Raw genomic sequence first — 23,969 nt, forward strand, 5'->3', positions numbered from 1 at the left:
CATGGGCCATGCCCTGAAACCTTCTGCATAGGGAAGAGGAAGCCCTGTCCCACCCTGCTTCCCATCGCCCCCAGTCTCTTTCCCCTCCCCCCCAACCCCTCTCCCCTTTGCACCCTGGGCCCACGGCTCACTGCAGATCTGACCTCCACCCCACGGTCCCCTCGCCCAGCCCAGTCTGACGTAACTCTCTCGCCTCGCTCTCCCCAGGCCGGACCATCGGTGCCCATGGAGCTGCTGGTCGCTCTCCTGCTGCTGGGTAAGTCCCCGCACACATTCGGCCCTGGGCATATTCTCCCCTCCCAGGGCAAGTGGGCTGCACTGTACTCAGATCCCGGGGGGTGCACACACATATTCCTGGGGCGCCCGGCGCGGGCGGGTCGGGGGCAGGGTGACCCGAGGGCGGGCGCCCGGCGCGGGAGGGTCGGCGACAGGGTGCCCCGAGGGCGGGCGCCCGGCGCGGGAGGGTCGGGGACAGGGTGCCCTGGAGTGCCCGAGTGCTCTGGGCCTGTGCAGCGAGTGTGGGGGACGCGCTCCCCGGGACAGTCCGAGCCCTTGGCAGCATCCCCCGGGTAGAGCTCAGCCCAGCTGCGCCCGCTCCGTCCCGTGGCAAAGGGCCCCTGAGGCTGAGCCGTAAATCCCCAGACGTCCTGGCTCCGCTGAGCCCTGGGAGCGGAATTAGGGCAGCACCGGAGCACGGCTCACAGCTCCCGGGACAGGCACGGCCAGGGCTGCCCCGAGCCACCCTCCCCCAGCCCTGCGTCTGCTTCCTCTCCCCGGTGCAGAGCGCTGGGCAGGGTGGGGGCCACTGGCGGGCAGACGTGGCTGCTGGTTTGAGACGGATCAGAGGGCAATGCAAAGGGGCCTGGGCGGACACCCTGCCCCCCCTCACTGACTCCTCCCCCTGCCCCCCAACTCTCTGCCCCGGTGGTGGGGACTCCCCGGGTCAAGCCCAGGTGCGGAATGTGTGGAGTGTGTCCCTGGCCCCTCCCTGGGCACGGCCCCTCCCTGGGCACAGCCTCACTGGTTAATCATTGGCAGGGGCTGGGCAGAGTCGGGGAGGGCCAGGCTGGGGGGGCAGAGTTGGGGGGAGACAGAGTCGGGGCAGAGCAGTCCCAGGGGGGGCAGAGTCAGGAAGGACCAGGCTGGGGGGGGCAGAGTCAGGGCAGAGCAGTCCCCGGGGAGGGGGGGCAGGGTCGGGAAGGACCAGGCTGGGGGGGCAGAGTTGGGGCAGAGCAGGCTGGGGGGACAGAGTCAGGGCAGAGCAGTCCCGGGGCGGGGCAGAGTCAGGAAGGACTGGGCTGGGGGGGCAGAGCAGTCCTGGCGGGGGGGCAGGGTCAGGAAGGACTGGGCTGGGGGGGCAGAGTTGGGGCAGAGCAGTCCCGGGGTGGGGGGCAGAGTCAGGAAGGACCAGGCTGGCGGGGGCAGAGTCGGGGCAGAGCAGTCCTGGGGGGGGGGGGCAGGGTCGGGAAGGACCAGGCTGGGGGGGCAGAGTTGGGGCAGAGCAGTCCCGGGGCGGGGCAGAGTCAGGAAGGACTGAGCTGGCGGGGGCAGAGTCGGGGCAGAGCAGTCCTGGGGGGGCGAAGGGTAGGGAAGGACCAGGCTTGGGGGGGCAGAGTCACGTGGACCAGACAAAGGCCCTTGCTCCCCCAGTCACGGGGCTGCCGCGCGGGGGCTTTCCGGGTCGCGGTGTTTCCGTGCCGGGTCAGCGGGTCTGGGACCCAGTGCCGGGCGCGGGGGAGACCCCGGGTGGGCGGGGAGGGGTGTGCCTGGGGGTCCCGTGCAGGGGAAGGGGCATATGTGGGGGAGAGGTACCCACAGGGGGTGCGAGGGGCAGTGGTGGTGAGGGGCTGGAGGGGTCCAGCTGACGGGCTCCCTGGCAGCAGATGTTGAGGGGTTCCTGTCATGGTGGGAAATGGAAAAGTCACAGATCCCCCCCCGGCCCGCCTCAGCCCGCACTGGCTCCGCGCTGCCCCCTCCCTGCCCCAAGGCCCTCACTGGATCTGCCCCCGCCCTGGGGCCTTCGGGTCCCCGACCCTGGAGCCCTTGCTGACTCCGCTCCCTCCTGCCCCGGGGCCCTCACTGGTGGGTCCCTGGCCAGGTGTCACGGAGTCCCCGGGTGACGCTCTGGAACTGCTCCCCACGAAGCCAGGCAGGACTCTGGGGAGTCTCCTCTCTGGGAGCAGCCTGTCTGCAGGACACGCAGCTCCCCCGGCTTCCACCTTCCTGGGTCTGACCTCGGAGCATTCAGCATCCTCTGCCCCTCCGTGCGCTTCCCACAGCGAGTCCATTCAAGCGGGGCTCCTGGGGAAGCCAGGGGGTCCTGCCCCCCAACTCCGCAGTCAGACAGGACTCTCAGCCAGCCAGTAAAACCAAGGTTATTAGACGACAGGAACATGGTCTAACACAGAGCTTGTAGGTGCAGAGAACCGGACCCCTCAGCTGGGTCCATTTTGGGGGGCAGTGAGCCAGACAACCACGTCTGCCCTTCACTCCATGTCCCAGCCAGCCGCAAACTGAAACTCCCCCCAGCCCCTCCTCCCCTGGGCTTTGTCCCTTTCCTGGGCCAGGAGGTCACCGGATTCCTTTGTTCTCCAACCCTTCAGCTCTCACCTTGCAGGGGGGAAGGGCCCAGGCCATCAGTGTCCAGGAAACAGGGTGTCGGCCATTCTCTGCGTCCAGACCCCTGCACACACCTGCCCTCTAGGGCTCTGCAGTGATCATACACCCTTACCCCACCCCCTAGATACTTAGGAACTGCATAGGGGAAACTGAGGCACCCCCACACACTATTCAGAGGAAACATTAAGAACAGTCCCACTTCGTCACACCAGATTTCCTCTTGGGGCCAGCGCAGCAGAGTCCCTGGGTGCCAGGACGCCACATGCCCCCTCTCAGCCGGGCCCTCCCTTTGCCTCTCTCCAGTCCAGGTGCCCGGTGCGGCGAGCCAGGAAGAGCCAGGCTGCTCCGTGGGGAGTTGCCACCCGGCCACTGGGAACCTGCTTGTGGGGCGGGCCCAGAACCTGAGCGCCACGTCCACCTGTGGACTGCAGGGGCCCCAGGAGTACTGCATCGTCAGCCACCTGCAGGTACCCGGCCAGCCCCCAAAGGCTGCTCGGTGCAGAGCCCCCAGCCCGCCGGGTGCTGTGTGGCTCCCGGCCCAACACGCTCTCTGCGTGCGGTGTGAACAGCTGCCCCCGCCACCCCCCCATGCGGCCACGCGCTCCCCGTCAGCACTGCCTGGGCACCCAGGGGGAGGCCCCTCTGCCCACAGCCCCCACTGGCTGGAGCCAGGCCCCTCCCATCCAGGGCAACCAGGGGAGCCTGGCCCTAAGCCCTGCGCTCTCACCGGCACCCGCCGGCCGGTCCTCAGGCCTCTGGTGAGCCTGGCCAAGGGAGACGCGGGACTCAGTCCCCTGTGCCCAGCCCCAAACACTCAGCCCCAGCCGGGCTGGCAGAGCCTGCGGGCAAGCCAGGGTCAGCACGTGTGTGTGAGAGTCCGTCTGTCCGCCTGGATCTGTGTGTGTGTGAGAGTCCGTCTGTCCGGCTCTGCACGTGCGTGTGAGTCCGTCTGTCCGCCTGGATCCGTGTGTGTGTGAGAGTCCGTCTGTCCGCCTGGATTGGTGATTGTGTCCGTCCATCCGTCTGTGCACGTGGGTACTGTGCATGTCTGGATGGGTGTGTCCGGGGGTGAGTCTGTCTGTCTGTCCCAGGGCTGAAGAGACTGGGTCTGTCGCAGGTGGGGAGCAGAGGCAGCTCCAGTGCCCCGGTCTGTCCGTCTGTCCCTGCTGGGGGGGCTGCTGGGGGGCAGGGACACCACTGGGACACTCTCTGTGCTGCAGGACTCGGAGAAATGCTTCTCCTGCGACTCCCGGTCCCCGTCTCTGCGCACCAGCCACCGCATCCAGAACGTGGTGTACCTCGGCGGCCAGGACGGCCACACAACCTGGTGGCAGTCGGAGAATGGTGAGGGGCCCCCTGCGGTCGGGTGGAGCCCAGACTAGTGGGGAGGGGAAGGGAGGGGTCATGGCCCCCCCCTTGGCCTGCGCTGCCCCGGACCGCAGGAGTCACAGGGGACCCTCAGGGCAGCCTGGGCTGCAGGCCCGGGCCCGGGGACTGTTCCTCGGGAAACCCCAGCGCCAGGACCTCCAGGCTGGGTGAGCGGCGCCCGCAGCCACCGCACCTGCCTCTGCTGGGCCCACGGCTGGAGAAGTGAGGGCGGCAAAGGGGCTGGTGCCGGCAGCTGGTGGAGCATTGGGGGTGACCCCGTCCTGTCCCGCCTCCCCGGGGGGGCTGGTGCATGGGGGTGACCCAGTCCCATCTCCCCGGGGGGGCTGGTGCATGGGGGTGACCCAGTCCCATCTCCCCGGGGGGGCTGGTGCCTGGGGGTGACCCCATCCTTTCCCGTCTCCCTGGGGTGGTGGTGCAGGGGGATGTGTCACGGCATGAGGGGGAGTCAGGGCCCGGCACCCCCACTTCCTGCCATTCACCGTGACTCTCAGCCAGCCAGTAGGACAGAAGGTTTATTAGAGACGACAGGAACACAGTCCAGACCAGAGCTTGTGGGCACAAACAGGACCCCTTCGTCAGGCCCTTCTGGGGGATAGAGAGATTAGACCCCAGCCATAGGGCTCCCTCCTCTTCCCCAGCCAACTCACCAAAACTGAACCCCCTCCAGCCGGCTCCCCCAGCCTCCCCCCGGCTCCTCCTCCAGCCTTTGTCCAGCTACCCAGGCAGAAGGGGTCACCTGGCCCCATCCCCCTCCCAGCTCAGGTTACAGGCTCAGGTATCCTCCCTCAAGGGACGTCTCCCCTTCCCAATGAAACTCCCTGGCAACATCCCCAGGTCAAATCTGCCCCACTCCCTGCTGCATCACCTGTCCCGTCTCCCCGGGAGGGGCTGGTGCCTGGGGGCGACCCCGTCCCGTCCCATCTTCCCAGGGGGGCTGGTGCCTGGGGGCGACCCCGTCCCGTCCCATCTTCCCAGGGGGGCTGGTGCCTGGGGGCGACCCCGTCCCGTCCCATCTTCCCAGGGGGGCTGGTGCCTGGGGGCGACCCCGTCCCGTCCCATCTTCCCAGGGGGGCTGGTGCCTGGGGGCGACCCCGTCCCGTCCCATCTTCCCAGGGGGGCTGGTGCCTGGGGTCGACCCCGTCCTGTCCCATCTTCCCAGGGGGGCTGGTGCCTGGGGTCGACCCCGTCCTGTCCCATCTTCCCAGGGGGGCTGGTGCCTGGGGTCGACCCCGTCCCGTCCCATCTTCCCAGGGGGGCTGGTGCCTGGGGGCGACCCCGTCCCGTCCCATCTTCCCAGGGGGGCTGGTGCCTGGGGGCGACCCCGTCCTGTCCCATCTTCCCAGGGGGGCTGGTGCCTGGGGGTGATCCTGTCCCATCTCCGCAGGCGTGGAGCACGTAAGCATCCGCCTGGATCTCGAGGCCAAGTTCCACTTCACCCATCTCATTATGAAATTTAAGGTAACTGGGCCCAGGGCTGGGGGTGGGGACAGCAGGGCCAACCCTGCCCAGGAGCAGCCATCCCACTGGTCCCAGGCCTGGCTCTGCAGGGCTGGGCAGCTATGCTGGGGGACACCCAGCTCCCCTCCCCCACGACACCCCGCCCCGGGGCATGCTGGGGGACACCCAGCTCCCCTCCCCCACGACACCCCGCCCCGGGGCATGCTGGGGGCACATGCAGATCCCCTCCCCCAAGACACCCCGCCCAGGGGCATGCTGGGGGCGCACCCAGCTCCCCTCCCCCACGACACCCTGCCCCGGGGCATGCTGGGGGCGCACCCAGCTCCCCTCCCCCACGACACCCTGCCCCGGGGCATGCTGGGGGGCACCCAGCTCCCCTCCCCCACGACACCCCGCCCAGGGGCATGCTGGGGGACACCCAGCTCCCCTCCCCCACGACACCCCGCCCAGGGGCATGCTGGGGGCGCACCCAGCTCCCCTCCCCCACGACACCCCGCCCCGGGGCATGCTGGGGGGCACCCAGCTCCCCTCCCCCACGACACCCCGCCCAGGGGCATGCTGGGGGACACCCAGCTCCCCTCCCCCACGACACCCCACCCAGGGGCATGCTGGGGGCGCACCCAGCTCCCCTCCCCCACGACACCCTGCCCCGGGGCATGCTGGGGGCGCACCCAGCTCCCCCATGTCTCTCCCCACAGACCTTCCGCCCGGCGGCCATGCTGATCGAGCGCTCGGCGGATTTCGGCCGCACCTGGAAGGTTTATCGCTACTTCGCCTACAACTGCTCCCAGCTGTTCCCGGCCGTGGCTGTGCAGGCTTCGGGCCGTGTGGACGAGGTGTTGTGTGAGCAGCGCTACTCCGAGATTGAGCCCTCCAGCCACGGCGAGGTGGGGAAGCTGGGGCAGGCAGGGGCTGTGGGGTCTCACGCTGCCCCTTGCCTGTCACCCTGGGCACGGGGGCTGGGGCAGGGCCCATGGGAAGGACCTGGGGACAAACTCTGCCCCTCACTTGTTGCCCTGGGGAATGGGGATGTTGGGGCAGGCCGGGGCAGAGGGGTCTCTGGGGTCACACGCTGCCTGTAACGATGCTGCCCGTGGGAGCCAGCTGAGGTCACTCAGTCGGGGTGAACTGCAGACAGAGCGGGGCAGACAAACCCCGAATGCCGGTGGATATGCCACTCCTCAGAGTTACCAAACCAGCCTCCGTATCACCTCCCTGGGTACTCAGACGTCCACACAACGCAGTGCCCGCCCCAGGCCTCCCTCCGGACACACGTCAGATACGATGATGATTACTGAAGATCTTCTCTCATCATATAAGAGAGCAGGTTCCCCCAGTCCCAAAGGATCAGGCCCCAGACCCAGGTCCAATGATAACTTAGATCTTACCCCAAATACGCACTGATAGCCAATTCTCGTTAATTAAACTACAGTTTATTCAAAAAGAAAAGGGAGAGAGAGTTGGTAGAAAGATCAGTCTACAGACCGACCTGAGTTCAGTTCTTGAGGTCACGATACCGAGCAGAGATGGTGAATCTGTAGTGGCCAAACGTCCTTTTAGAAACAGCCCAGAGGTTACAGTCCAATGTCCATGTTCAGGGTGACTCCAGTCAGTGACTGGGGATCTCAATCCTTATGGCTCAGGGTTTCCCCTTCTTGAAACCCAAAGCCGATCTGAGATGAAGGAGGATCGTGTCCCAGGGCTTTTATACATTTCCAGCAGCCTCTTGGCCTGAGAAGACAATAGGCTCAACCTTCCTTCTCCCAAACATCCTGGCAATTAGCCCAGGGTAATTTATCATTAAACGGTTCAGATACAGGTTACCCCAACCTTCCCGGAGACAGAGAGACAACAACACTGTTGCCCTCCAGTGTCTTCCTAGATCTTCACACTCCTGTTTTGATCTTTGAATCAAAGCTGTGGCAATAGACAAGACTCGTTTGCTGACATCACAAGCCCTGAGCCAGCATCTCCCCTTCTCTCTCTAGCAGTGCGGGCTGCAGTTCACAGCTCTCCTCCTTTCCATCTCTTCCTAAGCAGTCTCTAAAGTTGGGCCCTGGGTCAGGTCAGTCTGGGAGGTCATTAACTCTTTCTGGCCCTGTGTCACCTGTCAATGAGATATGATATCACACTCCTAAGGTCACCCTGCCCCTCACCTGTCACCCTGCGGCATGTTCGGGGGCTGGGGGTGGGATGGGGCTGGGGGAGCTCTGGGGTCTCATGCTGCCCCACGCCTGTCGTCCAGGTGATTTTCAAGGTCCTGGACCCGTCCATCCCAGTGGAGGATCCGTACAGCCCAGCCATCCAGGGTAGGAGCACGAGGCGGGGGGATCAGCCGGGAGGACGGGCCTTGATCCCTGCCGTAGAGCTTGCAGTCCTGGGGTGCCAGGCTCGGAGCTGCGGGCGGCGCTGTGGGGCGCCGGGCTCAGAGCTGCGAGCGGCGCCGTGGGCAGGGACATGCCCATGGCAGGGAAGGCATAGGCAGGCCAGGGGGGTTTGCGGATGGGGTAATGCAGGAGTGGTGACTGGGGACTGTATGCGGGGGCCGAGGAGAGTGGGAGGCATCAGGGCTGTGGGGTGCTGGGGCTGGGAGATTGGGGGCCTGGGGGGATTGGGGGCAGCAGGGCCAGGAGGTGGGGCCAGTGCTGAGCTCCCCCTGCCCCCAGATCTGCTGCGCGTCACCAACCTGCGGGTGAACCTGACCAAGCTGCACACGCTGGGCGACAACCTGCTGGACTGGCGGCGGGAGATCCAGGAGAAGTATTACTATGCCCTCTACGAGCTGGTGCTGCGCGGGAGCTGCTTCTGCTACGGCCACGCCTCCGAGTGCGCGCCCGCCCCCGGCGTGCCAGGGGGCGTGGAGGGCATGGTAAGGGGGCGGAGGGCATGACAAGGGGCCAGAGCCCCATCCCACAGGGAGTGGGGTGGGGAGGGCGCAGTAAGGGGGCAGAGCCCACCCCAAGACCTGTCACAAGGCAGCCAGGCCCAGCCAAGCGGGGAGCAGTGGTGGCTGCTGTGCCCTTGATTCCCGGGGCAGCAGGCGGGTGGCAGGGGGTGTGGGGCAGCCCCAGGGGTCCCTGTGCCCCAGCCTTTCCTCCTGCCCCAGTGCAGACAAGACCCACTCAGGCCTGGCGCCTGGCCTGCTGTCTGCGGCAGGGCCTGCTAATGGCAGCTGAGGGCCCTGGGCTCGTCCGCTGGCCCTGCAGAGCCCGGCGCGAGGGGGCTGAGGCCAGGGCCGTGGGCCACAGCTGACCTGGGCGCCGTCCCCGCCTCTCTCCCAGATTCACGGCCGTTGCGTGTGCAAACACCACACCACGGGCCTGAACTGCGAGCGGTGCCAGGACTTCTACCAGGACCTGCCCTGGCGCCCTGCCGGGGGCACCGACCCACACGCCTGCCAAGGTGAGAGAGCAGCCGGCCCCCCGGTTCCCCGCCGCTGTGCCCCCCTCCCAGCCGCTTCCCCACAACCATACCCCCCCACTTCCCCATGGCTGTGTCCCCCCCGGTATCCCACAGCTGTGCGCCCCCCACTTCCCCGTGGCTGTTCCCCCCCGGTATCCCACAGTTGTGCCCCCCCCACTTCCCCATGGCCGTGCCCCCCCACACTTCCCCATGGCTGTTCCCCCCCCCCGGTATCCCACAGCTGTGCCCCCCCACTTCCCCATGGCCGTGCCCCCCCACACTTCCCCATGGCTGTTCCCCCCCCCGGTATCCCACAGCTGTGCCCCCCCACCTGCTTCCCTGTGGCTGTGTCCCCCCATGGCCGTGCCCCCCCCCCGCTTCCCCATGGCTGTTCCCCCCCCGGTATCCCACAGCTGTGCGCCCCCCACTTCCTCACGGCCGTGCCCCCCCACACACTTCCCCATGGCTGTTCCCCCCCTGCCTGCTTCCCTGTGGCTGTGTCCCCCCTGGTATCCCACAGCTGTGCGCCCCCCACTTCCCCACGGCTGTGCCCCCTCCCCCACTTCCCCATGGCTGTTCCCCCCTCGGTATCCCACAACTGTGCCCCCCCCCCGCTTCCCTGTGGCTGTGCGTCCCCCATGGCCGTGTCCCCCCGCACTTCCCCGTGGCTGTTCCCCCCCCGGTATCCCACAGCTGTGCACCCCCCACTTCCTCACGGCCGTCCCCCCCCCACACTTCCCCATGGCTGTTCCCCCCCTGGTATCCCACAGCCGTGCCCCCCCCTGCTTCCCCGTGGCTGTTCCCCCCACCTGCTTGTGCGCCTAGTGCAGTGGGTGTGCTGGGGGGCAGTGCCCTGGGTGCGGGTGTGCCTGGGCCGTCGTTCATGGACCCATCTGTCGGCAGGGTGTGACTGTAACCAGCACTCACGCCGGTGCCACTTCGACATGGCCGTGTACCTGGCCACGGGCAATGCCAGCGGGGGCGTCTGTGACGACTGTCAGCACAACACCATGGGCCGCAGCTGCCAGCTCTGCAAACCCTTCTACTACCACAGCCCGCTGGCCGACATCCGGGCCAGCACCGCCTGCGTCCGTGAGTGCCCTGCCGGGCGGGCCCGGGCAGCCTCCAGCGGGCGGGGGCCACCCCCTGGGGTTCTCGGCGCTTTGCTCCCCTTCCTCTGAAGCTAGAGCTGGGGCCGGCTGGGTGCCCGCAGTGCAGAGGGGGCATCCTCTCTCTCAGGGTTACCGGCCCGTGCCCAGCCCTGGGTCTCCAGGGGCTCGCCAGGCCCCCGCTAGTCAGATGCTGTCCCCGGGTCTGCTCCCAGCCCATACGGGCCCCCGATGCCATGCCTGTGCCCTCCCCAGGCGCGAGGGAAGGCCAGGGCACTGCACGGCTCCTGGGTTCCCCAGGGCCCAGAGATCGGAGCAGGCTGGGTTCACCTCTGTGCGTAGCGAGGCTGGCCGCTCCCCGCCTTCGAGAGCGGGCTGTAGCCCCTGTGACCCTCCGGGAGCTCTGCCCAGCCAGGCCACGGAGCGAGCCCCCGCTTGGACTGTCCCCCTGTGGCACGGCAGCTGGTAACGGGTTCCGGTCCTGGATCAGCGGAGACCAGCCTGGCCAGCCCATCTTGACCTCCTTCCTCGTCTCTCCCGAGTCTCAATGCCAGGGGCTCCCCTGGGTCTTCTCACACTCGCCTGGCACGGCCCCCTCCTTCTCCAGCTGTAGCCTCATGGGCTCCCCTCTCACGAGGACATGCGGGGTCCTTGGGGTTCCCATTGTCTGTTAGGTCCCCCATGCCCTCGCTGCCCCGTGTCTCTCCCCAGCCTGCTGCGTGGCCCACGCCTCGTGGCGCTCAGTGTGGCAGGGCAACGCCTAGGGAAACTGAGGCGCATATCACCCACGTCCCCGCGTTGGTCACGGCCCCGGGATGCGGCCAGGGAGCACGTGAGCCCTTTGGCTGCAGTGCTGTGGGGGGGCTCACGCCAAGCCCCAGCCCCTTTGCTGGCAGTCGCACTCCCTGGCCTGGGCATGTGCCCAGGGCTTTGGCTGCGCTGAGACACTCGGCTGCCCTCTCCCTGCCCGGCATGGGCGATCCCATCTGCCCTGGCAGTGCCACCTGCTTTGGGGCCACTGCGGTGCCAGGCCCTGGCGTCCAGGCTGGGCGCTGAGCTGGTTCCTGGCGTGCGACTCCTGCTCTCTTCCCCTTTGCTGGCAGCCTGTGACTGTGACCCAGTGGGCTCCCTGGACGGCGGGGTGTGTGACAGCCACACGGACGTGGCGCTGGGCATGATCGCCGGGCAGTGCCGCTGCAAGGAACACGTCCAGGGCGTGCGCTGCGACCGCTGCAAGGAGGCCTTCTACGGGCTGAGCCGCACCAACCCACAGGGCTGCCAGTGTGAGTGTGGGCACGGCCTTGGCACCGCTCGGAGCGAAGCCAGGCAGGGCTCTGGGACAGTGTCTCCCCTCAGGGCCATGCTCACCAGGCCAAGGAGCCTGCTTGGCTTTGGCACTTCCTGGGTCCGACCTCGGAGCGTTCAGCCCCTTGGTCACCCCGTTCGCTCCCTGCAGTGCGTCCCCCTGGGGAGCCTCACCCCCCCAAAGCGCCCTGCCCCCCACTCTGCAGCCAGCTGTGTCTCCCACCAGCGTGTGACAGAGCCGTCGGGAGCTCAGCGTAGAACAGAGCTTGTCAGCCCAGGGAGCAGGCACCTGCAGAAAACCAGCTTGGGGGGACCCGGGGCCTGGTTCCCCCGGACTCCCCCTGAGTCCCAAACAGGAGACCAGGGTGCTGGAGCAACGTGTATGGGGTCGGGGCTGGGGAGGGGCTGAGCCAAGGAACCAAACTACAAACCCTGGATATGATGGAGACCATGTCACGCCAGGGGAGGCTGCAGCCCCCCAGTCCCCCTGGTTCCAGCCCCTATGCGGGGGATTGAGGCCTCCCTCACGCCTGTTGCCCCTGCTTGTTCCTTTGTCCCTTTCCCGGGCCAGCAGGTCACCCCGGCTGCACCAACACTTCCGGCTGATCCTTGCAGAGGAGGGGGCCTGGCCCTCAGTTGCCAGGCTACAGTGTCGGCTGTTCTCTGGAGACTGTCACAGCCACACCTGCCCTCTGGAGGTTGCTGCAGACATCACCCCCCATTGTTCCACCACCCAGATACCTGAGTAACACATAGGGGAAACTGAGGCACACACCGAGCATTCAGAGAAGACAGTAAGACCATGCCCACCTCATCACAGCCACCCAGCCGGGCTGTGCTGCAGGGCCCCGGGGGACATGGCTCCTCGGTGCAGCCGCCAGTGGCAGGGCCCCGCATGCTGCGTGGGACAACCTCATGGGTACCGGGCAGGATCCTGGGGGCACGGGCCCCACTGGGTAAGCTGCTGTGTCTCTGCCCAGCCTGCAGGTGCGACCCTCGGGGCATCCTCACGGGCAGCCCCCCCTGTGACCACGTCAGTGGAGACTGCTACTGCAAGCGTTTTGTGAGCGGCCAGTACTGCAGCCAGTGCCTGGTGAGTGCCCCTGCCCCCTGCCTGGCCCCGGCCGGACCCCAGGCGGTGCCTAACCCTGCTCTCCCCACAGCCCGAGTTCTGGGGCCTGAGCACCGACGTGGCCGGCTGCCGGCCCTGCGCCTGCGACTTCGGGGGCGCCTACAGCAACAGGTAGGCATGTGCCACGCAGGGGAAGGGCACGGGGCAGCACCACACGTCGGAGGGGGGTACGACCTACGACAGTATTTGGGGCAGTCTCCCGGAGAACCCTGCAGGGTACCAGACCCCCCAGGGGTCTCACACTTCCTCCGGGGGAAGCCACATGGCTTCACTGCTGGGGGGAGGGACATGATGAGCAGCGCCACAGCTGGGGAGAGGGGGTACAGGGTGTCCCGGGGTCCCCGGGTGATGCTCTGGAACTGCTCCCCATGAAGCCAGGCAGGACTCTGGGGAAGTCTCCTCTCTGGGAGCAGCCTGTCTGCAGGACACACAGCTCACACAGCTTCCACCTTCCTGGGTCTGACCTCGGAGCATTCAGCCTCCTCTGCCCCTCCCTGCGCTTCCCCCAGCGAGTCCGCTCAGGCGGGGTCCTGGGGAAGCCAGAGGGTCCTGCCCCCCAACTTCGCAGTCAGACGGGACTCTCCGCCAGCCAGTAAAACAGAAGGTTTATTAGACGACAGGAACATGGTCTAACACAGAGCTTGTAGGTGCAGAGAACAGGACCCCTCAGTCACGTCTGTCTTGGGGGGCAGGGAGCCAGAGCCCCCTCTGGCCTCCCTCCATTTCCCCAGCCAGCTCCAAACTGAAACTCTCCCACCCCTCCTCTGGCCTTTGTCTCTTTCCCAGGCCAGGAGGCCACCTGATCTCTTTGTTCTCCAGTCGGCCCCTTTGCAGAGGAGGGGCCCAGGCCATCAGTCGCCAGGGGACAGGGTGTCGGCCATTCTCTGTGCAGACACCATCACGCTGGCCCTCTAGGGCTCTGCCACAATCACACCCCCTTATCCCCCCACCTAGAGACTTAAGAAATGCCATGGGGAAACTGAGGCACTCACACAGTAGTCAGAAAAAACATTAAGAACGTTCCCACTTCGTCACACATGGGGCGATATCACGGCCGTGGGGCAGGGTCATGGGGCAGTGGTGGCACCGTGGCTCAGGGGTGCCGGGTGTCAGGCACTGCCAGGCCCCAGACTCTCAGCCCTGCACCGCCCCTGGGAGGAATCCCTCAGTGCGACAGCCCTTCTCAGAGGCTCCCCGCCTCCTGGAGCCACCAGGAGCCTGGCTTTGCCCCTGGGGCCCCACCCCCAGAGGGAGAAATGCCCCCCCGATCTCTAGCTGCCGTGACCCCCAGCCAGCGTGTGACAGGCCGGTTAGTCGGTGTAGAACAGCCCGGTCTGCTGGGTTGCTTTCAATAGTCACCCAGAGACCGATGCCTATTCGGGAGACTCCAGGCCAACCCTGGAGGGTTGGCAACCCTCCCTCACACCTCTTGCCCCTCCTCCTTCCTTTCTGTTCCCGGGCCAGCAGGTCACCCCGGCTGCGCCAACACCCTGGGCTGATCCTCGCAGAGGAGGGGGCCTGGCCCTCAGTTGCCAGGCTACGAGTGTCGGCTGTTCTCTGCGGCCTGTCACAGCCACACCTGCCCTCTAGGGGTCACGCAAAGATCACCCCCCCTTGTCCCACCACCCAGATACCTGAGTAACACAGGGGAAACTGAGGCACACCCACTATTCAGAGAAGACAGTAAGACCATGCCCAGGTCATCACCCCGGGGGTGGGACACAAGCTGTGGGGAGCTGGGGATGGAACCAGGGCACTCAGGGCTGGTAACAGGCTGGCCCCTCTCACTCCTCCCCCATGGCCCCTGCCCTGGGACAGACACACGGACATGTGGCCTGGGCTGGGCCGGCTCCCCCGGGACAAAGGGACAGGGCAGAGCAGGTGCGGGAGTCCAGGCCCTGCACCCCTCTTCCTGGGATCCACTGAGACTCTCAGCCAGCCAGTAAAACAGAAGGTTTATTGGACAACAGGAACACAGTCCAAAAACAGAGCTTGTGGGTACAACCAGGACCCCTCAATCACGTCCTTCTGGGGGAGCAGGGAGCTTAGACCCCAGCCCTGGGGTTCCCTGTGTTCCTCCACCCAGCCCCAAACTGAAACTCCCTCCAGCCCCTCCTCCTCTGGGCTTTGTTCCTTTCCCGGGCCAGGTGGTCACCTGATTCCTTTGTTCTCCAACCCTTTAGCTCTCACCTCGCAGGGGGGAAGGGCCCAGGCCATCAGTTGCCAGGAAACAGGGTGTTGGCCATTCTCTGTGTCCAGATCCCTGCACACACCTGCCCTCTAGGGCTCTGCAAGGATCATACACCCCTATCCCACCACCTAGATACTTAAGAACTGCATAGGGGAAACTGAGGCACCCCCACACTATTCAGAGGAAACATTAAGAACAGTCCCACTTTGTCACATCTCTCCCCCCTTCGAGATCGAACTGAGCGGGGTCACTTTAGCTGGTGACCTGGGGAAGTTCGAAGCCACCAACGTTCCCATGGATGCCCCAACCTTCCTTGGTAGGAGTTACACCAGGCCCTTCCAGTTTCACGCCCTCCCTTAGGTCAGGGGTGGTCGATAGCACTCGCAGGCCGCATGTGGGAAGGTTTATGCAGCCCATGCCCTTTGGCCACCCCAAGAATGTCTCCCCATTGACCATCACCTTCTGCTCCCACTGGAGATCCGTGGGGCCTGGCCCCAGGAAACTCCACACAGACATATAGGTTGGGACCAGGAGTGGGAGCCTGTCCACATCCCCAACCATCTGGATGACGGAGTCTATGGCCTTGGGACCCAGCAAGGGAGCTAGACACCGGGGCTTTTCCGCAGGGTCCCCTTGGTTCAAATCGCCAGCCTGCTCAAAGGCAGTGAGGTGGCATCCACATCCCCCCATCCTTAACCAGGGGCAGCAATTTAGTCTCGAGGTTCCCTGCGGAACTGGCCCCCCGGGGTCTGTCCCCACTCACCCCGGGGAGGTCCTCTAGGCCTCTCCACCCCACCACCGCCAGTTCATGCTGCTGCTGCTTCTGCAGCTCTTTCTCGGGCTCTCGCTGTCTCTCACAGTCCTCTTGCTCCCTCGGACTCAGCTCCAATCCCGTCCATCTCCGATCCCCCGATGGGGAACCCGATCGTGAAGACCCACGTCTGGTCGGGGACAGGAGTCTTGGGGATGCCTGGCTACCACTCCAGCTGCTCCCAGATCCTGCTATAGCCCCATTGGGGGTCAGGAATCTGTCCCTTAGAGCGGTCATCCTCCTCCAGCTGCACGATTAACTGTGCTTTGGTGAACTTTCCAACGCTCAACCCTCTCTTTTTGCACAGGGTTACAATGTCCTTCTTAAGGAGACGGTGACAGACCATCACTCCGCTCCTCCCAAGTTGTTGTGGACTCACAGGCCCGTGTGTTCTCAGCTCCCCACGGTTTCCAGGGAGAACCCCTAGTGTGCCAGCCCTTCTCGAGGTCACCACCTCTTTGCCAGGGTCGAGCTGTAGACTCCTCCGCCCCTTGGACTGCTCACTGCAATCCCCAGGGGAACCCTGTTACTGCAAAAGTCCTTCTCTCTCCCCGGGCCAAGCTGCAGGCTCCTCCGCCCCTGAGACTGCTCACTGCAGTCCTTAGGGGGACCCCATTACTGCACAGTCCTTCTCGCTGGTCACACACTCCCAGGGGTTAACCGCCCCCCGAAACCGCTCCTCTCTGAGCCTTCAGCATGCCTGGTCCTCGGCAATCCCCCTTCGTGTTACTGCTCCCCAGTCACTTACTGCAGGAAGTGCCATCCACGGGGTGCAGTACATCCCACCGCTGCCACCAGTTGTCACGGAGTGTGGGGGAGTCCAGGCCCTGCACCCCTCTTCCTGGGATCCACTGAGACTCTCAGCCAGCCAGTAAAACAGAAGGTTTATTGGACAACAGGAACACAGTCCAAAAACAGAGCTTGTGGGTACAACCAGGACCCCTCAATCATGTCCTTCTGGGGGAGCAGGGAGCTTAGACCCCAGCCCTGGGGTTCCCTGTGTTCCTCCACCCAGCCCCAAACTGAAACTCCCTCCAGCCCCTCCTCCTCTGGGCTTTGTTCCTTTCCCGGGCCAGGTGGTCACCTGATTCCTTTGTTCTCCAACCCTTTAGCTCTCACCTCGCAGGGGGGAAGGGCCCAGGCCATCAGTTGCCAGGAAACAGGGTGTCGGCCATTCTCTGTGTCCAGACCCCTGCCCACACCTGCCCTCTAGGGCTCTGCAGTGATCATACACCCTTATCCCACCCCCTAGATACTTAAGAACTGCCTAGGGGAAACTGAGGCACCCCCACACTATTCAGAGGAAACATTAAGAACAGTCCCACTTCGTCACACCAGGGCACTCAGGGCTGGTAACAGGCTGGCCCCTCTCACTCCTCCCCCATGGCCCCTGCCCTGGGACAGACACACGGACATGTGGCCTGGGCTGGGCCGGCTCCCCCGGGACAAAGGGACAGGGCAGAGCAGGCTCCCTTAGCCCAGGATGGACAGGGCTTGTGCCGCCCCCAGGTGCTCCATGGAGGACGGGTTGTGCCCCTGCCGGCCCCACCTCATCGGGCGCCAGTGTGACCAGGTGCAGCCCGGCTACTTCTGTGCACCCCTGGACTACTACAGCTACGAGGCAGAGCATGCCACAGGACACGCGCCCACCCACCCCACGCTGCCGGTGAGTGCGGGTACCCAATGCTGGCTGCTGCAGGTCCCGGGGCTGGGAGGGGGCAGGGCGCGGAGTCCTGGGCCTGAGGGGGGCAGCATGTGGGGTCCCAGGGCCGGGGGGGAGCACCCAGGGTCCCTGGGCCAAGGGGGGGGGCAGTGTGTGGGGTCCCAGGGCCGAGGGGGTGGGCAGCGCACAGAGTCCCATGTTATAACGATGCTGGTTCTAGCAGGACCCAACGGAGAGTGCCAATTTAAGGCAAACTGCTCAAAGCAGGGCAGTTACAGCCCAGGGCTGGGGTTTCTGTGCCCACCAAGGCAAACCAAACCAGCCAAACAGAGCAGACTTTGGTCTCACCCCACTGGCTAACCCCAAGTCACACGAGCAATTCCCTTAGACACTCCAGTTTCCCAGTATCCCCACCAGGGCCACTCGTTATGGGGACAGATGGTTGTGAAAACCAATACCCCAGTAAAAGAAAAACAGTTCTCTCGATCCCAAAGGACCAAGCCCCAGACCCCGGTCAATACACAAATCAGATCTTACCCACAGATCACGCTGCTGCCGATCCTTTGGAGTGTAAAATCTAAAGGTTTGTTCATAAACGGAAAAGACAGAGAGGAGAGCTAGAACGGGTTCAATGGAATCAATGACGTCCAGTGACGGCCAAGTTCTTGGGTCAGGCTTGCAGCAGGGATGGAATAAACGGCAGGTTCAAATCCAGTCTCTGGAGAACATCCCCAGCTGGGATGGGTCTTTCAGTCCTTGGGTCAAAGCTTCAGGGTAGCCAAGTCCCTCCAGAGGCCAGAAGCAGGACTGAAGACCAGCTGGAAGAGCTGCAGCAGCTTTTGAAAGTCTCTTGCCGTGTGGTCTCTGCTTTCTGTGTCCCAAGGACAAGCTGCCCATCCATGGCCTGGAAACACCTCCGAGTTCGGTCCCTAGGCAGGTCCCTGCACGCCTGGCCGAGTCCCCAGGCGCGTCTGCCTTCTCTCACTGGGTCAGTTGTGTCGCTGATGGTCCTTAATGGGCCGTCCAGCAGGCTAGGCAGAGCTGACCCCAACGTGTCTGGGGTGTCCCCCAGAAGCAGAGCACAGGTTTGAACTACAGACAGGACAGAGCCAATATTCATAACTTTAACTACAAAATGATAGACGCACACAGACAGCATCATCCTAACCAGCAAACCATCACCTCGTCTGAGACACCTTAGTTGACCCCCTTTATACAAGATTTAGTGCCACTACGGGACCTGGGTTGCAACGATGTTCTATATGGTCCCAGTTCAAGTCAATAACGTCACAGCTGGTCACGGGCTCAGTACCCCTCCCAAGTGCAGTTCCGTGGCTGTGGGGCCCAGTCTCTCGTGGCAGGCTGGGGTCTGGGCCGGGGGTTTTGCCCCCCGCAGAGCAACAGGACCCAGCACCAGCTACACTGTGCAGCCGGGCGTCAGCGTCCCTCTGGCCAGCTGGAGCCTGCTGCGGTCAGGGGGTCTCCTCAGGGTAACCCCAGCCCCCCACAGCAACCTCCTGCCCCCTCGTCAGTCCCCCTGGCTCAGCCCCATCCCCCGGGGTGCTCGGCGCAGCCCCCATCCCCGCGCCCCTGGCGGTCTCCCAGGCTGACCCTGGCCCGTTGCAGGGAGCGCTGCGCCCCGAGGCCCCCTCGGACTGCCTGGAGCACTCCCGCGGGCTCCCCAACGGGCGGAAGGGGCGTCTGCGCCGCCAACGTGGAGCCATGCGGCTCCGGCAGCACCGAGCCCTGCCCCGGCGCAGCCGGCAGCCCCAGCACAAGGTGAGGAGCGGGGGGGAGGGTCCTGGAGGAGGAAGGGGGGGGAGGATGGGGGCAGGAATGGGGGGGCTGTGGGGTGTCACAGATCCACAGGGTCGGGGCTATGCCCCAGTTCTCGAGCAGTGCCCCGGAGGGCCCGTTCAGTGGGCCAGCCCCCCGAGTCCCATTCCTCTCCCAGGCTCGGCCATGTGATCCCACCAGGCCTACATCCGGCGCTTGGGGTGCCAATGCCCAGACGACCTGCCCCACTGTGGACAGTGCTAGGCCCTCAGGAGTTCTTCCCTGGCCTCTTGGGGAGGGGGGCTAACAAAGCGAGGGGAGAGCCCCGTGAAGCCGACGTAGCCATAATCCTCCCACCACTGGGCAGCAATGCAGGGTGTAAAAGGAAACTGAGGCACACGTAGGATTAATAAAAAACACTACAAAAAATTCCCATTTTGTCACATAAGGGAGGATAGCAGGGAGCAGGAGTGGGGGTAGGGATGCGGCAGGTGGGGGCAGTGGTGGAGGGGTGGGGACAGGAATGGGCTGAGCGTAGTGGGGGGCAGGGATGGGGTGAGACGGGGGCAGGTGGGGGCAAGGGGCAGCGGTGGAGGGGCAGGGCACTGACCCAGGTTTCTGCCCCCCAGCCTGACGTGGAAGTGGTGTCCCGGGAGCACGTGGGTCACATGATCACATGGACGGGGCCCGGCTTCGCCCGCGTGCGGGATGGGGCCGGCCTGTCCTTCCACATCGACAACATCCCCTACCCCATGGAGTACGACATCCTGATCCGCTACGAGCCCGAGGTGTGTGGGGCACAGAGGGGTGGCTGGGCACCAGGCTGCCCGGTGGCAACAGGCCGGCAGGGGAGGGGATGGCCGGGCTCCTGCAGGGTGTGTGGGGCTGATGGGGGAGGGGTGGCTGGGTGCCAGGCTGCCACAGGGCATGGGGCTGATGGTAGGGTTGCCACCTTTCTAATTGCTGGTACCCAGACTCCCAGCCCCCCCTGTCCCCGCCTCTCCCCCCAAGGCCCCACCCCTGTCACTTGCTGGATCTTGCCACCTTCCTTTCCTTCCCCCCGCCCCGCTGGGCTCCCTCTGCTCCGGGGCTGGGTTGGAGGTCCGGCGGCCTGCACAGGGGGCGGCCTGGCTGAGCAGGGTCTGAGCGCGTGGGTTAATCACACAGCGCCTCCCCCCACCCGTGGTAACTGGGCTTCGGGTGTCCAGTCAGTGCATCTGACCGGGCACTACCAGGTCCCCTTTTCAACCAGACTTTCCGGTCAAAAACTGGGCATCTGGCAGCCCTAGCTGAGGGCGGAGGGGATGGCCTGGCACCGGGCTCCCCTGGTGTGTGGGGCCCAGCCCCGAGAGCACCCGGTGCAGAGTCCACACTCAGCGCCCAGCTCAGCTGCCCAGGGCAAGGGGCCCATGCTGGGAGCAGGCTGCCCTGAGGAACGCTGCAGGGGCCCGGTTCATCTCCCAGGGCCTGTCCGGCCCCCAGCCCAGGGCTCCTTCCCCTGCCAGCACCACCGGGCCCACCCCCGGCAGTGCCCCCACTCCCTCGGGAGGGCTGTAGGCTTCCGCCCTTGGGGACCCAGCTGCGGGGCGCCCCAACCCCTCTCCCTGCAGTCCACAGAGGACTGGGAGGCCATCGTCAGCGTCAGTGCCCAGGCGTTGCCCACGAGCCCTCGCTGCGGGAACGTGCTGCCCTCGGAGCAGAGATACAAGGAAAGCCTGCCGCACACCGAGAGGTGAGAGCCGACAGGGGGGCTCCTGGCCGGATCCAGGCCCTGTTTTCTCCTCCCCCTGCCTGGGGACCCTCGTGGGGCACCAGTGCCCTCGCTGCCAGGCGGCTCGGGCCAATGTTGCAGTGCATCCCCTCACCAGCTGCTGCCCAGGCTAGGAGCCAGCCCTGCCAAGGGGGCACAGCCCTGCCAAGGGGGCACAGCCCCCCAGCCTCCCAGCCATGCCGTGCGCAGCCCAGCCCATGCCAGCTGATTCCCCAGCCTGGCAAACTGACCAACACTGGGCTGGGCTCACCTCCCCGCCCGCAGGCCCTGGCCCTGTCCCACGTTGGGCTGGGCTCAGAGCCCCCCACCCCCACCCAGGGCCCTGTCCCATGCTGGGCTGGGCTCACAGCCCCCCTGTGTCATAGCCCCCATTGTTTGCCCCAATCGGCCAGCCCACACCACTTACCCTCCTGCCCCTCACCCCTGCCTCCTGCCCCCAGGTACGCCCTGCTGTCCCGGCCCTTCTGCTTTGAGCCCAGTAACCAGTACGAGATCGCCATGCGGTTCCAGCGGGCGGGTGTGGTCCAGCGCCACCCAGCCGCCTTCATCCTCATCGACTCGGTAAGGGCAGGGGCTGGCGGGAGCTGCCCTCAGCAGCCTCTCCCCTCAGCCAGCGGCTGCGCAGGGGGGTGCCAGGTCCTGACCCCAGAGTCCCCACGTGGCCTCTGCCAGGCACCCCTCCCAATCCCCGCTTCTCCCTGGGAGAGCCCTGGGCCAGGCATGGCAGCTGCCTCCTGCACTGGGCGGGGAGAGGCCAAGCCAGGGCTGTAGCCACGTCGCCTGGCTTTGCAGAGCAGGGGGTGTCCTTCCAGCAGCTACTCACTGCCCCAAGGTGTTGTGGGCTGAAGCCCCCCACGGCACTGTGAGCTGGAGCCCATGTGCCAGCTCCGGATGTGACAGGAAACCTGCCAGTGCCCTGGTTGAGCCGTAAGTCACTTCCCGCCAGCTGCCACCTGTCACGGCATCCCCAGGCTGTGCTCTGGAGCTGCTCCCTACGAAGCCAGCCAGGACCCTGGGGGAGCCTCCTCTCAACAAGGACAAGTGCAGAGTCCTGCACTTAGGACGGAAGATCCAATGCACCGCTACAGACTAGGGACCGAATGGCTAGGCAGCAGTTCTGCAGAAAAGGACCTAGGGGTGACAGTGGACGAGAAGCTGGATATGAGTCAGCAGTGTGCCCTTGTTGCCAAGAAGGCCAATGGCATTTTGGGATGTATAAGTAGGGGCATAGCGAGCAGATCGAGGGACGTGATCGTTCCCCTCTATTCGACATTGGTGAGGCCTCATCTGGAGTACTGTGTCCAGTTTTGGGCCCCACACTTCAAGAAGGATGTGGATAAATTGGAAAGCGTCCAGCGAAGGGCAACACAAATGATTAGGGGGCTGGAACACATGACTTATGAGGAGAGGCTGAGGGAACTGGGATTGTTTAGTCTGCAGAAGAGAAGAATGAGGGGGGATTTGATAGCTGCTTTCAACTACCTGAGAGGCTGTTCCAGAGAGGATGGCTCTAGACTGTTCTCAGCGGTAGCAGATGACAGGACATCTGTTGCCTGCATGTACCGTGCCGCTCGCTCGTTGGCAGGTGCCACCGGCAGTACCATGATGTGGTGGTGGGGAGGGCCCTAGGGCTGCTCCGGGCCTGCTGGGTGCCACTTCTGCCTCTGGCTCTCATTCCCCAGTGCCCGCACCCCTGTCTCCCTGGCCCCAAACACCTGGTCCACTGCACCCCCTGCCTGGCCCTGCCCAGCCCACACCTTGCGCTACCCGGCCCATGGGCCCACGGCACAGCCTGCCCCACTGGGCTTGCCCATCCATCTGGCCTGTGGCATTAAGCCTGTGCCCCCTCTGCGTCGCGCCTGGCCTGGCCGTGCCCCCACCATGCCCTATGCCTAGTCCAGCCAGCACCTGCCTCTAACTCTGCCCCATGCAGCCTGTCCAGCGCCCCCCGCTCCCCCAGTGCCCCCCGCTCCCCCAGTGCAGCCTGTCCAGTGCCCCCCCTCCCCCAGTGCAGCCTGTCTAGCCCAGCCTGGCCTACTCCCTGCCCCCCACATTCCTGGCCTAGTGCAGCCTGCTGCCCTGCCCAGCCCGTGCCCCACAGGCTGGGCCCCCCATTTGCGCTCATGCTTCTCCCTTCCCAGCTCGTCCTTCTGCCGCGAGTGCTGGAGCTGCCGGCTTTCCGTGGCAGCGAGCCGGCGGCGGTGCAGCACCGGGAGGAGCTGGAGCGCTACACGTGCCAGGAGGCGTTCCGCATGGCGACCATGCCAGCGCTGCCCGAGATGTGCACCCGTCTGCTCTGCAGCATCTCCGCCCTGCTGCACGATGGGGCCCTGGGTGAGTGCCGGCCGGGGGGGCCCTGGGGGAGTGCCGGCCGGGGGGGCCCTGGGGGAGTGCCGGCCGGGGGGGGGCCCTGGGGGAGTGCCGGCCGGGGGGGGGCCTGGGGAGGGTGCTGGCCAGGGCCCTGGGTGAGTGCCGGCCGGGGGGGCCCTGGGGGAGTGCCGGCCGGGGGGGCCCTGGGGGAGTGCCGGCCGGGGGGGGGCCCCTGGGGGAGTGCCGGCCGGGGGGGGGGCCTGGGGAGGGTGCTGGCCAGGGCCCTGGGGGAGTGCCGGCTGGGGGGGGGCCCTGGGGGAGTGCCGGCCCGGGGGGGGAGGCCTGGGGAGGGTGCTGGCCAGGGCCCTGGGGGAGTGCTGGCCGGGGGGGGGCCTGGGGAGGGTGCTGGCCAGGGCCCTGGGGGAGTGCCGGCTGGGGGGGGGCCCTGGGGGAGTGCCGGCCCGGGGGGGGAGGCCTGGGGAGGGTGCTGGCCAGGGCCCTGGGGGAGTGCTGGCCGGGGGGGGGCCTGGGGAGGGTGCTGGACAGGCTCCCTGGGCTGGGAATCTGGGGGGGCAGCGCTTGCTGAGGGGCGGAGTGGGTTGAATGGCAGCTAACGCCCTGCCCTGGGGCTCTGCCAAGCACGCGCTGGGGGGCGGGACTCCTGACTTCTCTTCCTGTGTGTGCCAAGGGGGCCCCCCATGAGCACCACTGGTCCCCCTCTCTCCCCAGCCTGCCAGTGCGACCCCCAAGGCTCCACCAGCAGCGTGTGCCAGCCGGTGGGTGGGCAGTGCCCGTGCAAACCCCACGTGATCGGCCGGCGCTGTGACCAGTGTGCGCCAGGCACCTATGGACTGGGGCCCTCCGGCTGCAGCCGTGAGTACCTGTGTGTCTGTCCCCATGTCGCCCTGGGAGCACCGGCCCGGTCGGTCGGTCCGTCTGTCGGTCTGTCTGGGTGACTGCCCACCCCAGGGCTGTCTCCCATGAACCCCACCTTGTGCTCCCCTGGGGGGGATGTGCCTGAGCCCAGGAGAGC

The 23,969-nt window shown here is 65.9% G+C and overlaps 1 protein-coding gene across 1 annotated transcript in view; it reads left to right on the forward strand.

Moving 5' to 3' along the window:
• LOC311524124 (laminin subunit beta-2-like) overlaps positions 1 to 23,969 on the forward strand; it is a 48,265-nt gene that overhangs the window by 876 nt on the left and 23,420 nt on the right. Inside the window, exons 2-20 of the mRNA XM_084634916.1 lie at positions 208 to 256; positions 2,923 to 3,086; positions 3,840 to 3,963; positions 5,393 to 5,466; positions 6,165 to 6,353; positions 7,712 to 7,775; positions 8,133 to 8,335; positions 8,748 to 8,868; positions 9,772 to 9,960; positions 11,081 to 11,260; positions 12,263 to 12,375; positions 12,446 to 12,525; positions 16,926 to 17,082; positions 18,706 to 18,858; positions 19,485 to 19,643; positions 20,466 to 20,587; positions 21,067 to 21,187; positions 22,768 to 22,960; positions 23,666 to 23,809. Coding sequence (XP_084491042.1) covers positions 226 to 256; positions 2,923 to 3,086; positions 3,840 to 3,963; positions 5,393 to 5,466; positions 6,165 to 6,353; positions 7,712 to 7,775; positions 8,133 to 8,335; positions 8,748 to 8,868; positions 9,772 to 9,960; positions 11,081 to 11,260; positions 12,263 to 12,375; positions 12,446 to 12,525; positions 16,926 to 17,082; positions 18,706 to 18,858; positions 19,485 to 19,643; positions 20,466 to 20,587; positions 21,067 to 21,187; positions 22,768 to 22,960; positions 23,666 to 23,809 — 2,581 coding nt within the window. The 5' untranslated portion in view covers positions 208 to 225. The remainder of the gene's footprint in view (positions 1 to 207; positions 257 to 2,922; positions 3,087 to 3,839; positions 3,964 to 5,392; positions 5,467 to 6,164; positions 6,354 to 7,711; positions 7,776 to 8,132; positions 8,336 to 8,747; positions 8,869 to 9,771; positions 9,961 to 11,080; positions 11,261 to 12,262; positions 12,376 to 12,445; positions 12,526 to 16,925; positions 17,083 to 18,705; positions 18,859 to 19,484; positions 19,644 to 20,465; positions 20,588 to 21,066; positions 21,188 to 22,767; positions 22,961 to 23,665; positions 23,810 to 23,969) is intronic.

This window comes from Lepidochelys olivacea, assembly GCF_965140295.1.
Source record: "Lepidochelys olivacea isolate rLepOli2 genome assembly, chromosome: 7".
Lineage (NCBI taxonomy): Eukaryota > Metazoa > Chordata > Testudines > Cheloniidae > Lepidochelys > Lepidochelys olivacea.